Raw genomic sequence first — 16,502 nt, 5'->3', positions numbered from 1 at the left:
TAATTCAGGTGTATGGGTAATTATTCCTGCAGTCCCCAGCCCTTACTAGAATATAAGTTTCATCAAGGCAGAAATTTTGTTTTCTACTATATCCCTATTGCCAAGAACATTGTTTGACTCATATTAAGTATGAAATAAATATTTTCTGGATCAATGAATAAGTGAATAATTTCATTTTCATTCAAAAAGGGGAAGAATAACATTTCAGTGGTAAAACATAATGGTAATAAAATGTATGGAGGTTGGAAATTACACAGTACTCTATCAACAGTAACAATAGCTAAGACACACTAAGTGCTCATTATGTCTAAGCATTTCTAAGCACATACTTTTGGGGGGTGTCAGCCTTGCGCTCCTCCTAGGCCTTGCAGACCTATGTGTCATGGGAGGCTTCGCCTAGCCATAACTGGTTGGATCTGGCTGGCATGCTGGCTGAGAAAAGCCTGTTAGCCAGGGGAAAGCAATCATTTTTTCTTGAAAATTTGTGCTAAGAGACATGCAGGCTAAGGACGTTTGAAGATGAGTCATTCTAATGGCAGGACATTTTTGAGTGAAGGGAACAGCTGCAGAGGTCCTTGAAGCTGCACTGCTATCTGTGCTTTCTGAACCTTGTTGTTCAATGTTCCTTGGTTTAACGATGACAGTTACCAGCTATCCTTCTGGTAAAACCCACTCCCTTTATTTTTAAAACTAATATGGACAGGTTTGTTTTGTTGATTATTCATTCTCCCAGAAATACAAAAAGCAAACAATCTCTTAATCAAGGAAACTTGACTGAGATAGTCTTTCCTTTGCAACACTATGAGAGTGTCTTACTGTTTCCATTTTACAGATGAGGAGACAAGGCCTGAATGGTCCAATACCTTTCCTAAAGTTGTAGAGCAGTAAAGATGCCAATCCTGGCCCGGGTGACTTTCCTTGCTGTCTATCCTTCCTTTCAGAGGGGCTCTGAACTGCTATGTGTGGCTGTAGGAAGGGCAGCAAGAGGGCTGTTGTTGAGATGAAGTAAGGAAGACAGGGCAAATATTTTGGTACCATTTCAGGTATGTTAGAAAATGACACTGATAGCAGAGATGGGGGAAAAACCAGATTTCACTTACTTTTGGATAAGCTCCCATAAAGGCTCTTCATTCTTCCATATCAACAATTGTTGACAGAGAGAGATTTATACCAACACAGGATGTCTATATGATTAAAACTTTTTCTCTTTCCATTGACAGAGTTGACAGTTTTTAAAGAATTACAAGATACATTTTTAGTAACATAAAAAAGGGGAGTTTTAACAATATATATTTAAAGATGACTTATAGTTGACTGTCACAGGGTTTGCAACTAGGCAAGTACATTTCTTGTCATTTTTGAAAACTCCCCCCTCATTCTTGCATGTCTAGAACAGGTCTGCTGAAGATGGTGTGACATTTAAGTGAGGTTGTGAATACAGAATTCCAGAGGGTTTACTCTGGAACGAGGGGGCGGGGTTAGTAGAGGAAAAGAGATAGGACTGATGAATTAATATTTATTCGAAGAGAGTAATCAATAAAACAAAGAGCTTATGACTAAAAAAATACTCAGAATTCACTCTATGGGGCATTGTGTCCTCATAGCCTTGTCCCCGAATAAACGTTAAGGTTACAGTTCTCAATTGCACAACCAGCAAGAATAAAATTAATAGTGAACGGCACTTGAGAGCTTCCAATGGGAAGTAGATGGGCCATAGTAAATGGGGATCCATCATGGTCAGATTGTGAAAACTGGAGTTGAATGGTGTGCCCTGAAACTATAAATGAATGTTATACTATATACTTCTCACTTTTGAGAAAATTTGGCGTTGACTTCATCCAAGGTTGGGTCTTACCTCATCCCCAATGGCCCATTGTTCAGCAAAACAAACGCTGACACTAAATTTTCCTAGGAATGAGCCTTCCTAGCACATTATCCAACCAAAAGGTTGGTCATCAATACATCCTTTCGATTGATTTATGACCAAAAGAAGGAAGTGTGGACAAAAAAGGGGCCATATACTAAACCTAATAAACTCAGGGGAGGCATGTCATGGGGGTGGGGGGAGGGGATTTACAAATTCAGAGACCTAAAGTAACCACATAGGATGGTCTGAAATTAAAATTCCTAACTGAAAGCGAGTCATGTGTTGTCCTAGGTTGGTGTCTCCTTGACAAAGGCCAATCTTTACCTTAACGGAGCCTGTCTGTTGCCTTTTTGCATCTGATTAATTTATCTTTGGAATGTCAGGGTAATTTCCTTTTTCCAGACCTCTCAGGGCACAATCTCCCACAGGAGCAGGGGACCACAGAACCCCTTGTTATTGCTATCGTGCTAATTAGCTGTTAATTATCCGATCCCTACCAATGTAAAAGAAGTATGTGTGTAGTCCTTTTACTTTTTATCCAATCCCAGAGATTTCCCCGCTTTGCTTTCTCCCGCCTCCCTAATCTATCACCAATGGATTTCATGTAACCTCCTTACGTCTTCTCCTTTGATTCTAGTGTATAAAATAAGGAGCAAAACTGCCCTTCTCCCGGGCATAAGCACGATCCGTTGAGATTTTCGCTTCCCGGCAATTATCCTCAGTTTGGCTCCAATAAACTCACAACCATTCTTACAGGTTGGGACGTTTCTTCAATCGACAAGGATATTTAGCCTTCCAGAGGTCCCACCAACCCTGCGTCGTCAGATCGGAACAATAGCTAACCCAACACCCATGTTTATATCGTTCCCACACGACTACTCTGGGGGATGGTTTTGTTTGCAGCTGCTTCCTCCGTCCACAGCCACCACCCCCGAAATGTTCCAGCCAGGACTCCGGGCCGGCTCTTCCTGCCTGCCCCTCCCCGGGGCCAGGCCCTGCTCCAGCCGCGCAGGTAACGCTGAGGTCCGACGGCGCTTCCGGGGGGGTCTGGCGTTCCTCCGTGCGGGAAAGGGGGGGGGGGGGAGGCACAGCGCGGAGCAGAGAAGAGTAAGGCGACAGGGCCGGGACCGGAAGGTGTGCGGGCGGCGGGCAGGCCAGACCGAGGGAGGGCGGGAGCGGTGCGAGGCTAACGCGGCGCGGGGGAGCGCGGCCGGAAGACGCGGAGGGAAAGTGGCGGGCTGGGCGCGAGGGGTCGCCAGGGGGCGGGGCCGCGCGCGCCGGGGGCGGGGCTTCTGTGTCTGTCACGTGACGGGCCTGGCGGTGGCGGCGGTAGCGGCCGCGGCGTCTTCGGCGGCGCCCAGTGCAGGATGTTGCTGGAGGCGGCGGTGGCGGCCCTGGTGGCGGCGGCGTCGTTGGCGGCAGCGGGAGGGGGTGCTGTGGCGACCGCGGCACCCGCGGGTGGTATAAAATGGCGGATTTCGAGGAGTTGAGGGTAAGCGGGGGGCGCGGGAATGGAGAGCGGAGGCCGCGGGGGAGGGGAGAGGAGGCGGGGGGAAGAAGCTACGTCGCTGGCCGCCACCTTCTTTGCTGTGCGGGGACGGGTTTGCGGAGCCCGGCGTCCCGGCCCGCCTCTGAGGGGGCGCCGAGGTGGGGGTGGGAGGGGAGCGAGGCGGCGGAGGGCGCCGGGCCGCGCGGGGCGGGGGGGCCTGGGGCCCAGGGCGAGCGGCCCGCCGGTCCCACCCGGGCTCCGCACACCTGACGCGGGGGCCGGGCGTCCTCTTGAAGGAGGATGCGACCTCCCTGTTAGGTTAAGGGCTGAGGGGGATCGCGAGGGTGTCCGTGTTGATGGCGATTCAGAAGTCCACATGCTGCTCACTTGGTGGGAGACTTGTTTTCCCAAACGTGAAGTTGCGTTTAGGAACCCTCCTCTCTCTCTCTCTCTCGGGCTGATGCCGCCGTTCAGTCGGAGGTGTCACGAGAAGGGCCCCCTTCACCAGCGCTTCCTCAACATCTTGGAGAGAAGCGTGGTCTTGGGGGAACCCTGGCTTCAGGAATCAGCCTTGAACCTGGATGTGTTCGTAGTGCCCTGGTAAGAAATCAAGCCAAGTCCGCGTTGGCGTGAGGTTTGTTTGTAAACTCGTCTGAAGAGCTAGCTCTTGAGGAAGAGACCTTTTTCCTGCTGGCCCTGGAACGAGGTCACAACTTTATTGTTGATACCTTTGTATAACAGAGGCTCGGAAAGCGGGGAGCTGGGGGTAGAATGGAAAGGATATTTCCCCCTGACCTTCAGAGTCCTCAGCGTAACAAAACTGTGATAAACGAGCCGGGTTTATTTTTTTTTTATGGCTCGCTGAATTGCTGGCGACATAACTGGAATACTTAGGGCCGGAAACCCCCCGATTTTAAAAAACAAAGTCAAAGTGGAGATGAAAGTGAACTTGCACTTAAGGTAACTGCAAACCTTTTGTATAACTTACGTCTTATGTCAGGGTTACTTGAAATAAGACGGAAAAAGGAATCAGATAAAAGATTCAGTTATGTATGCTTGCTTGCTTATTTATTTATTTATTTATTTATTTATTTATTTATTTATTTATTTATTTATTTTTGGCGAGGGATAGAGGGTCAGGGAAGGATATTGGCTGGTTACCTGGCTGGTGGACATCAGCAGAAGAACTGGTAGAGCGTAGTCTCCATATGCCTGGGTCAGGTACACACAAGAAACAACTGATGAATACAAATATTAGGGAAACAATGAATTGATGTTTCTCTCTTCCCTTTATGTGCTCTCTCTCTCTCCCCCCCTCTGTCTCTCTCTCTCTCTCTCAAGTCAGTAATAAAAGGTGTTCATAATGATCAAGTATAAGGGTTTTAGTGTCTCAGAGACCTAGCTGTAGAGCTTTTAATGTCTGTGGATCTTTTGGATGGAGCAGGCCCAAATTTTACCTGTGTAAATTCATACATTAAATTTAGGATGGATTGAGAAGACTGAAGTTTGAAGTTAAGTTTTTTTTTTTAACTGCAGTATTTTCTTAATTTTTGTGTATATCGGATGTATACCACTTTTTCCTCTTCTAAAGTATTTTGTTGATGAAAACTTTTTCAAGTCTTGTGTTACACTTTTATAAATGTTGGTCAAAGCTTAGTAAAAAGCTGTAACTATTTTCTCTCTTTTCCGCGTCCAGCGGGGCTAGAGAGCGGGTCCAATTCCTGAGTAGAGGCGGCTGGGGATTGAGAAATCAAAGAAAGACAAGACAGAGATAGAAAGAAAAGCTAGGGCCGGGTGGACTGCTGCCCTCTTCTGATGGAGAGACAGTGACCCAGAACCCATGCAGTGTGTTTATTTTATACCCCCAAATACCAGGAAGTTTCACCAAAAGGTCAAGACAAAGGAGATTATTTGCATTGTTGAGTAGGCCCTGAGTATTCCTGGTGCTTGACTGTATTTACATATCAAAACCCATTTCCCCACACCATGGGCTGAAATGAAGATCAAGCTGACAACACCCTTGTCCTTTTGGCAAGGTGTGTTCCCAGGGTGTGGCTTTGCCAATGCCACTGGGTTCAGCTGACAGTAATTAAAGAATGCCCGTGTGCCTTCCCAGGGCCCCTCTACATCTCCCTTGTTTTTCATTTTTAAATGTAGCTTGTGGACATCTAGTTGGAGCCTTCAGACTTGAGATTGAGGGAGTTTGCTGATGACTGAAAAAAAGCAGGATAGGATAAGTAGTACACAAAGGAATCCAGTTAGGTACCAGGCGGTGTTTTTTTTTGTTTGTTTGTTTTTTTTAACATATTCCATGGATTAAATTCTTTTAAATCATCCCGCAATTCTTTTGCCAGTTTTGCTGGAGATATAATTTCATCATGACTATTCTGAATGGCTTGCACATGTTTGTGTAGCCGCACTAGGTCTATACTGATATTATTATGATGCCATATTCCCTGTAGGTGCATCTTGATTTTATTCCAGTCCCATAGAGAACTGTTATAGGGGGCTGAAGTCACACAAATATATGTAAAAACAGCATGGCATTGCAGCTGCTGTCTAATCTTGATACTTTCTAATTGATTACCTAGTCCTATCGCTACAGCTTCCAAAGCATTTAGCTTTGTTTCTAGCCTTTTGTCTATATCTTCTTGACCATGAAATGTAGTTGAGGTGTTCTGAGCCAATTCATTGACAAACTTTGTGTTCTGGATTCTTTGGGTCAATGCAAGAGAAGCAGTCACAGCAGATGCAATAACAGCAATTAGGGTAACAATACCAAAAATAATAAGTCCCAAAGCATGCTTTTCCCGGGATATCTGATTGTGTAATTCCTGCAGTACCTGGAGGCCCTCATCATGATACCATTTTCCTGTTATGTTGGTAGGAAGCATAATAAAAGAAGGCTGCTTTAAAATTAATATATCTTCATTCAGGTTATGCCTGGAAACACAGCTGGTAAGGTTACAGTAATGGTATTGGACAGCATAATGGGTGTCCAATCTGGTGATATTCACATTTCCAGTCAATAATACATATGGGGGCTGGACACAGGCTCGTGAGCCATAGCAAGGGCTCGATGTGCATGCTCCTTTAGTATTAGCTAAGAAAGAGCCAGTAAAATTAAGAAAGTCAAGAGCAGCGGCTAAACGCCACAGATCTTTCTGTAAATTTCCTGTTTTCGTGGTTAGGGCATTACCTACAAAACCTCCTGGTGACATAGGCTCGTGAAAGGGATATTTAGCATCAAGCCTGTGGGACCAATCTAATACATACAAGTCAGAGCCAGAAATATTATGTCTCACGGGTACAGGATTGGCGCAATCTTGCCATTGAGGAAATGCTCCCAACTCAGTAGTGGTGCTATTAGGGCAGGAGGGGAGCGGGTGATGCTTATCAGACAGCCATCAGGTGGCCTTAGGAAATCCTAGTTTAGTAACTGTCTGAACATATTTTCTCATATCCCAGGGGCCTTCAATGTTAGCAATGTTTGTGCCTCCATAGGACGTCTTATTTTCTTGGCCAAGCTGCAAACATCCTGAAGTCCCCCTTTTTGATAAACAAATAGGGAGCTCCCCACTAATGCCATTATAAGTATAATCACCTTGGGAAGAAGGAGTTATATAGTTGTCGGAGCTACCCCCGACCATATTAGTGTTGTTAGTAAACACTGGCACTGATTGTCTGGTCCAGGTGGCTGGATTGATCATAGGGGGATCTGGAACATAAGTCCAGTAAGTTTCTGCTGCAGCCATACTTACCTGGCAGCTGACAAGTGCCATCATAGCAAGAAAAAGTTTGGAGGGGGTTACCTGAACCCCCTGTTCTTTCACCACTTGCTGAGCATCGGTGGTCAGCTTCTTCAGTTGACCCCATTTGGCACCTCAGTCCCTTGCATAGCCTTCAGTTTTCTTCTTCCGCTTTGCTGTCATTGGGGCAACTCTCAGTCCTTTTGAATGAAGGGACAAGAAGCTTCTCTGGGTCCATTGTGGTGACGCACGTAACGCTCTGGCACCCAAATTGGCTGCGTTGCTCCTGGAAAGATATAAAACACAAACTCTTCCCCACATTATTAAAACCTTTTGCACTTGGATGTCGAGTGTGACTTGACACGGTTAGCATCGGTACCAGCTCGTATGTCGAATTGTATTGAATGTATCAATAATTTGAAATATAAAAAAATTCAAATAAATAAGTTTGTATGAAAAGCAACTCCAGTTTTTTATTCTACTGCCGCGCTTTGTAAAATCTGGGGTATTTAAAAAATTAAATCCCGAGTAGAATAAAGGAATCGAGAAAAAAGCAAGCGAGTGCAAAGGTTTAATCTGATAAAATGCTTGTCTGGTTTGTGCTTCCACCTAGCTAACTCGGTGGAGGCTATTGTACAGGAGGCCTGATGCCTTTTGGCTGCTGTACAATCATCTGCATCACAATTAAAAAATTTTAAAGTATAAAGAGCATGACTGAGTTTCTTTTGAGGTGACACATAACATCCGTCTCCCCCTTTTTGTTTTAGTAATTGCATTTTAAGAGTACGATTGGCTCTTTCCACTATTGAGTGACATCCATTTTGCCAGATTTGATTAGGTTTAAGTCCTCGGGTATTTACCCCTAAAGTTGGCACAGGGAGGTGGATAACACACTGAGGACATTGCTTCCAATAAAACATGGAAATTGTCGTTCTCAAATAACATTCTGAAGGCTGGAAAATAAATGAAAAGGTTCCTCTGAATTAGTGTGCCCTATAGTATCTGTTTCAATAAATTTGGCAATACTTACCACATAAGCACTATCACTATAGGTTGATGGGCTCCGTATCAAAATCTGTTAAGGCATAAATAAGAGCTTGTATTTCTACTGAAATATAAGGGGTTTGAAGGACCTTTGTGTTGTGGAGCGAAGGTGAGTGAACAACCACTGGAGTCCAGACCAAATTAAAATTTAGGGAGCCTTTATTAGTCGGCCGGCGACTGCTCTACCTTTCTCCACGCAGGGAGTCCAGAGAGCAGCCCCGACCCTTTGTGCAGGACTGTTTTTAAACTTATTTACCACATCTTGTTTTTGCAGAGTAAGTAATTTAAGACAAAATGGTTTTTCGTAAGTAATGTCAGGGTCATGTTATTGATGACCATGTTATTTACAGGTTCATCCTGTTCCCAAGAAAGCTGACAGTGATCTATGAAAGAAGGCCTACATGCTGGGAAGGGGCCATGAGACCGTATCTCAAGGCCTGGCCTGGTGTCAGGACTGACAACTCTATCTGGGCATAGTCCACGGCCTCTCTGGAATGGGAGTAGTCTTACTTTTTGAGGTGCAGCTGGGATTCAAGGCCAAGTCGACTAGGAGGAAGCATGCTCAAAAATTCCCACTCTCTTAACAGTTTGCTTCCCTGATGCAGTAGATCCAGCCTTTCCAGAACTGGATCCATCTGTAAAAATGGTTAATGCCTGAGGTATAACATCTCTTTTAATGTGGAGAACACGAAACATCAAACATTTTGACTTCTATACAGAAGGGTGCGCACACATGGTCCGGAAGCGCGCGCACACCGGCCTTCTTTGACCTTGGTCCTGGGCAACCTGCAGCGACGCACAGCTGCTGACTGCTAGTATGGCAAGGCGTCTTCACCATCTTTATTTCTGGACTGTTTCTCCTCTGTTCTTGTGGGCCAGTGCTATTTCTGTGGCTGGGGCAGTCCTGTCAATTTCTCTCTGGGATCTGTTGCTGCAGAAATCCATAGGGCTTGGAGTTTTCTGGAAATATACAAACATATTCTCCACCAAAGGTTACTAAAGAAATCTTTTCTATAAATTAGACTTGGGATCCTTTTGATTTTTATCCAAACGATTTTCCTTTGGCTTATTTTGACACCATAAGATTTTATGGATGTCTTGTTATCAGCATTATAAATGAAAAATAATTTTTAAAGTAAAAATTTTTAAAGCAAAAATTTTTAAAGCAAGTAAGTCTTGATGTAATTTACTTACAGGATATTTCTTTCAGGATATTATTCTACTATCCCCCTTTTTTTGATTTTATTATTATGAGGCTTTTGTAAAATTTTTAAATGAAGTCTTGATAACCTTTTAATTTTTGCACAGAAATATGACTGCTTTGGATTCATAGCATGTTTAGTAATTTTACTATGAGATGAACCATCAATAAAAATTTTTGTTACTACTTGAGGAACGGTTTTTTTTTTGTCCAGTACAATTAAGTTTTTATGAATATTCACTTATTTCAATTAGCCAATTTAAGTTAGTCTGAAATAAGGTTAATTTATTTATTAACTTTAACTTTATTTGTTCTAGGTTATGGCTAATAAATGACATTAAGTTTCTGCAGTTAGTCTTTAACTTTACATAAAATTTATCAGGGAGGCAAAAACACAAATTGTTTACTTTAGTTTGAAGGAAACCTGTCTTTATTTCCTTCCAAAATAATTTTCAGGCCACAGAGAGTTTTATTTAAAAACCTTTGTTTTTACACCAGCCTACAGGGCTGCTGCTTAAAATTGGCAGATATTGCCAAATAGCCATATTACAAGAAATCTCATTACAATTAAGTTGACTACTATTTTACTGTCAGATTTAATACTTAACAACAACCTTAGTTTATACTGTAAATATTAGGGGAAGAAATGCCAAAATTTTCAAATTTCTCCTTTTTATTAAGCTAGAATTTTATTTTTAAAGAGTATCCCCTTTGGCTTATTTGCATATACAGAGGGATTATGGGAGGTCTCAGTAACTTTCTTAGAAGACTTAATCAAATTGCTTACAAAGACATTGGCTTATTCAAAGGAAGGGGTTGGCCTTTGCAGTTTCAAGATGGCAGCCCCCATGGGAGCAGCAAGCTGTGAGGCCAACATAGCGGCTGCCAAGCCAGGCAGTCCTCATGGTGGCTTCTAATCTGTTTTTAGATTTTACTTGGATTCAATTACTTATAAAAACATTGGCTTCTCATGTAACTTAATTTATATGAGACCTTGATTATATTTTAAAAAGCTAATTTATAAAGTAATTTAAGTAGGTATTTTTATTAAAAAGGCAAAGCAAGCAAAATTAGTAAACTTACAGGTCTGATTCACAAAGCACAAATGCTGCCCCACAACCAACTTATTTAAAATGCAGGCGGCTATGGGCTTTTTGTTACTTTAAATTCCGTCTTAAAATTTTGCTATTGGATTTTAAGAAATATTTTGCCCTCCTTAGAGGCCAAAACTTTCATAACATTTAATATGTGTATATAAGTAAAATATATTGATTAATTTTTATTTGATAAAGCTTTTCATGCGATTTCAAGTATCAATCAGTTTAATTAAAGAATATTTATTTTAAGAGAGAGAACAGACTTTTGAAAACATTTCAGGGCCCATAAAATGTCCGAAAGTTATTCTCAAAGTCTTGAAATAACTTGCATAGATAAAATATATATATATATTTTATATATATCTGTATATATAAAATATATAACATATATATATATTCTGTATATATAAAAAGCCAGCAGCCGGAACGCTGTAAGGACCATAACAACCAGTGGTGGCCATCTTGATCTTAAACTGTTAGCGAACTGGCTGAATTAGGAGGTGGGGCCGGCCAGCCAACCTCCCGCAGCCCCCCCCCCCCCCACCAAGCCCCACCCCAGATCGGCTCCCCGACCCTGATCAGGGGCAGGGCCCACCAGCCTACTGCCTGTGGCCCCACCCTCGATGGGCCTCCACCACCCCAATCGGCCTGCAGCCCTCCCCCCAGTCAGCTCCACACCTGATTGGCCCCCCACTCCTATCAGGGGCAGGGCCGGCCAGCCAACCTCCTACAGCCCCTCCTTCTGACAGGCCTGGCCCCGATCTGCCAGCTGGCCCACTGTCCACAGCCCCTTCCCACGGCCTGACCTGACCCCAATCACCCCCCAACCCCAATTGGGGGCGGGGCCCACCAGCCAATTGCCCGAAGCCCCTTCCCCTAGCTGGCTAGGCCCTGATTGGCCCCAATTGGGGCAGGCCAGCTGGCCAACCTCCCACTGTCTCATCCTCCTGACAGGCCTGGCCCCGATCCGCCGATTGGGGCCAGGCCCGCCGGACCTCACCCGTGCACTGGGCCTCTCGTGTGTGTGTGTGTGTGTGTGTGTGTGTGTGTGTGTGTGTGTATCCTATCTAATAAAGAGGGAATATGCTAATTGACCATTACTCCGTCACAAAGATGGCTGCACCCATAGCTGAGGCCAAGTTCCCATAAGGAGCCTTAACAAGCAGTCAGCTGGGACCTGAGGCTATTCCCTCCCCCGCCCCCTTGGGGCTTGACAGGGGACCTCAGGCCACGCCCCCCACCTGGCAGGGCTTGACAGGGGACCTCATGCCCCCCTCCCCAGCACTAGGCCAGGGGACCTGAGGCATGTCCCCCGCCCAGCGGGGCTTGACGGGGGATCTCAAGGTGTGCTTCCCGTCCTGGTGCTTGGCTAGGGTACCTCAGGTTGTGCCCCCCACCAGGTAGGGCTTGACAGGGGACTTCAGGCTGCGCCCCCCACCCTGGCACTAGGCCGGGGGACCTCAGACTGCACCCCCCGCCCTTCTGGGCTTGACAGGGGATCTCAGGCTGTGTCCCCCACCCAGCGGGGCTTGACAGGAGACCTCAAGGTGCATCTCCAGTGCTGGGTCGGGGGAACTCAGGCCACACCCCCCATAGGTATGGCTTGACAGGGAACTTCAGGCCGCGCCCCCCCACCCAGTGAGGCTTGACAGGGGGGACCTGAGGCTGCGCACGCGCCTCCCCCCCTCCCGGCGAGGCTTGATAGGGGACCTCAGGCCACTGGGTTCAGCTGACAATAATTAAAGAATGCCCATGTGCCTTCCCAGGGGGCCCTCTACAAAAATTAGAGAATTTATTTACTGGTATAGGGCAGAACAGGTGGTTAGTGGTTCGGTTGGAGTAGAACCTGGAACTGCAGAGTGGTTTGGAAACCAAAGAAGCTTTTCTCCTTGTCTCTCTCCCTTTCCCCTTCCCATTAGTTTTCTGGGTCAGCTTCATCATCTCTTTCTGTAAATCAGTTGTCATTGCTTCTCCCTGCACTTGATCATTCTGGTGGTTTGAGGGAAGGGAATGGGTAAGTTCTCTGTGAAGGGAAATTCTGAGCTGAATCACCAAAGATGATTATAATAATGAATCACGTATTAGAAGCTTCCAGGGTGTTGGAGGGAGAAATTATTCAGTTCATCAGTTGCTTATTTTACAGCACTTACATTGGTAAGGTTTTGTGGATTAACTAGTTTGCAAATTTAGTGAATTAACCTGGGACAAACCCATAAGAGCTGATCGCCTAGACTTCTGTCACTGCCGCCCTGCTTTCTAGTCCCTAGCCCCTAGCAGAGCCAAACATAGAGGTGGAGGGGAGGCAGAATAGTTGGGGTTCTGAAGTCCCTCATCTCTTCAGAGTGACTTTTTTACCCTTGCCTTTCTCCTCCAGTTGCACCATTTCATGCTGGTGTCACCCTTCAGCCATCCTTAAAAAGGCCCCTGCTGTAATTTAACCTGGTTAATCTACTCTCCCTACTTCCCTCCACTCAAGTGTAGGGGTAGAGGAGGATCTATTGTATTAAGATTTCTTTTTTAAAGAGTCTCTTTTCTGTGTTCTTCACACCCTTTTATGCATTGAGAGTTTATTATCTCTGTGTTTGTCAAAACAAGAGTGAACGTTTGAGTAAGTGTCTGGGTGTGTTTTTGGGCTAGTGAAAGAGCCAGTGATAATAACCTTCTTAATAGATACTGGTAAACCCAATACAGAAAATCTTTTATACTAAGAGGCTTAAGTAATTTTACAACAGATTTTCTGTTCAGAAGTCTTGAGTATTTGGTTCCTTACATCTAGTAGGACTGGCCATTCTGGTAGCTTCAGGTGCTTTTTGGTTGTAGAAGTAGAATGGGAAGTTAAGGAGGGTTTGAAGTTAGAGATCCTTATTCCCCCTATTCCCCAGCTGTTGAGCAAGGAAATAGTCTAATTGATGATAGATGTAATAGAATCTACCATGTGATTCAAAGCTATTAGTGGCATTAAAAGATAAACACAGGTATTACAATTTAGAAATTTATTTGAACAAAAATCAGTTTGAATTGGGCAGCACTAAACCAGATGTGGTTAGGAGCACTCAATTATAGGAGCTGGGGGAAAACGTATAGAGGAAAGGTAGAAGCAAGATAAGGAAATTATTGACTGGCTGTAGCTTAAATCCTAGTTGGCTTAGATTTTGGTTTGCTTACATAGGCACCACAGCATTAGAGTCACCTAGGTTTAATGGCTTCCTTGTTTAATTAATATAACAATTTCCCCCTTTGGTCATCATGTCATACATGAGAGTTTGAAAACTTGATATTAGCACACTCTTAGTCACCATCAGAGTGAACCTTTTTTTGAGAATTGGAGTTTTCTTTGAGGCCTTATGGCCTTTACAAACTAATTGCTGTAATATTTAAATTGAATCTATTTCTGAATCCTCCTTAGTAGAGGAACATAACAAATAAGTCATCTACATATTGAATGAGTGAAGATTTCTTAGGAAACTGTAAAGTTGCCAAGTCTTGATGTAAAACCTTCGAAAATGGATGTGGCTTCAGTGTACACTGTGGCATTATAGTTCAGGTATGTTGTTATTTTTTCTAAGTGAAGGTAAGTAAATACTGATTCTCCTTGTCAACTGGGATACTAAGGAAAGAGCAGAGCAAAGATCCACCACTGTGGACCATTTTGAGACTATAGGTACATTAGATAACAAGGTATTGGAATTTGAAACTACCTTAGTATCACAGTTTTATTTGCACGCAGCAAATCCCCAGTTTCATCCATTTGGATTTTTAATGAGTAAGATCCGAGTATTACAGGGGCTAGTTCGTGGAATTTTAAGTCCTTGCTTAATTAAGTTTTCTACAATTGGTGAAAGCCCTGAGATAGCTTCTGGTTTTAGTGGATATTGAGGGGATTTAGGCAAGGGTTTGGAATGATATATTTGGAATTTGTGCGTTCGGAGCTCTTAATTTTGTCTTTCTCGGTGTAAGAAGAAGCCTGTAGGCATTCAGGCACTTCTGGGAGATTGGGGTTTTCAGATTTTCTCAATTTCAGCAATCCCTTGTTGCAGAGGAGCAGAGCGGCTCAGGTTCAGGAGAGTTAGGAATTTCTGAGACATTTCTTCTGAGTTAAATTTTATATGACTCCTCAGTTTAGAAAGCAAATCTTCTTCAAATATGTTTATTGGGGTAGTGTCACATAGAAGGAAAGCATGATTTCCAAGAATGGCCCTAGTGTCATCTGGATTGGTTTAGACCCATTGAATTTGGTTAGAAATTCCCACTACAAAAATATTCTCTTTACTCTTAGGGATTTGCTGTTTATGAAAGTAGATAAAGTGGCATTGGTATCCACCAGTACTATACCGATTCTTCATTAATTTTTATCTTAGTTTCCCCTTGTTCATTTAGAGGTATCATGAGGAGCAACTTTCCAATGGATCCTTTGGAGCCCCATCAATGATTATTATTATTATAGAAATCAAATCTTTTAAGACTTCTCTTATGGAAGAACCGTCTGGCAAAAGGTGGAGGTCTATTAAAGGACGGGTTCTGAAGGGCCATTCCCTTTTCCAGTACCCTGGTTGTTTACAATGAAGGCAGAGATTTCAGGGCACAGTGTTCCTGAGTGGAGGACTAGATTCTGGCTTGGAATGTGTATGTGAAGGTCCTTTCGGCCCTTGGAGCTGTTGTAACTGTGGGGCATGTTTATTGACTTTAAAATTTTACCTTGCTCTACAAGGTTTTCTCAGAATGCTCAGCTAATTCAGTAAGAGGGGCAGCTTTCCAGTCCAGCTTATGTGTCTCTTTATTAGGCTACTTAGTTAAGACTGAAGCCTGCTATTGAATATGGAAGTCAGGGCTTTTTCTGTGCTTGGGTTTAATAAAGAAAGCCCAGAATGTTGCACACAAAAGGTTTCCAGTCTTGTATTATAGTCTGAGATTGGTTCACCCTTTCTTTTTTTTGCAAGATTGGATGATAGCCCAATCAGTCTTTTAAATAAATACCTCATCAGTACTTTCAGGTAGGTCTTGTGCTATCAAGAAAGTGAAGAGGTTCCAACTTTTCCACATCCTCAAACTCATAGGTGTGGAGTGGTGTCTCGTGGTTTTGATACGCATTTCCCCAATAACTAATGATATTGAGCTTCTTTTAAAACATTTTTTATTAATTTATTTTAAAGTAAGAGAGAGGCAGGGGCAAAAAAAGAGAGAGAGACATCGATTTGCTGTTTCACTCATTTATGCATTTACTAATTGATTCTTGTATGTGCCCTGACTAGGGATTGAGCCCACGACCTTGGCGTATGGATAAGATGCTCAAATCAACTAAGCTACCTTGGCCAGGACTTGAGCATCTTTTCATGTGCTTATTGGCCATTGTATATCTTCTTTAGAGAAGAGTTTATTCAAACCTTTTGCCCATTTCTTAATTGGATTATTTTAAAAATTAAGTTTAAGTTCTTTATTCTAGATACAAGTTCTTTATCCAATATATGATTTGCATGTTTTCTTTTTTGTGCATTGTCTTTTCACTTTCTTGATAGTGTACTTTGAAACAAAAGTTTTTAATTTTGATGAAGTTTATCTACATTTTCTTTTGTTGCTTTTGATGTCAATTCTAAGAAACCATTGCCCAATCAGTGTCATAAAGATTTATGCCTGTTTTCATCTAAGAGGTTATACTTATAGTTTTAGCTTTTACATTTAGGTGATTGATCCATTTTGAGTTAATGTTTGCTTATGGTGTGAGGGATTCAACTTCTTTTGCATGTGGATAACCAGTTTTCCCAGCACTATTTTTTTTTAAAGACAATTTTTTCCCTGTGAGTTGTCTTGACAGATAATCTGTTTTTATTCAGGTACCTCAACATAAGGAATTGGAAAGTTGAATTGAAGTAAAAGTGTTATGTGTAATCAATTAGTATCATAGTCCACATTATTTTCTATGAATTTACATTTTGAACCCCCTAGCGAAGTGGCTTTTTTTCGTAGACTTTTTGGAAAAATGGTTTGAAACTGTTTGTTTGCTTTTTGACTTTGCAGAGAGCAATATAAACCTAACAAAAACATTCAGAGCTCTCCATTT

At 43.2% G+C, this 16,502-nt stretch overlaps 1 protein-coding gene across 3 annotated transcripts in view; it reads left to right on the top strand.

Moving 5' to 3' along the window:
- Window positions 1–3,182: 3,182 nt before the first annotated feature.
- The window catches only part of PIAS2 (protein inhibitor of activated STAT 2), a 75,275-nt gene continuing 61,955 nt past the window's right edge, over window positions 3,183–16,502 (top strand). For 2 of the 3 annotated variants that reach the window (XM_054723753.1, XM_054723756.1), the window contains exon 1: window positions 3,183–3,359. In XM_054723753.1, the coding sequence (XP_054579728.1) occupies window positions 3,336–3,359 (24 nt within the window). In that variant the 5' untranslated portion in view covers window positions 3,183–3,335. Of the gene's footprint in view, window positions 3,360–3,484; window positions 3,515–16,502 lie in introns of those variants that run through there. The other variant, XM_054723758.1, reaches the window with a different exon arrangement.

This window comes from Eptesicus fuscus, chromosome 12, assembly GCF_027574615.1.
Source record: "Eptesicus fuscus isolate TK198812 chromosome 12, DD_ASM_mEF_20220401, whole genome shotgun sequence".
Lineage (NCBI taxonomy): Eukaryota > Metazoa > Chordata > Mammalia > Chiroptera > Vespertilionidae > Eptesicus > Eptesicus fuscus.
Note: the sequence above shows the minus strand (reverse complement) of the source record. Positions and strands in the feature narration are given on the sequence as shown.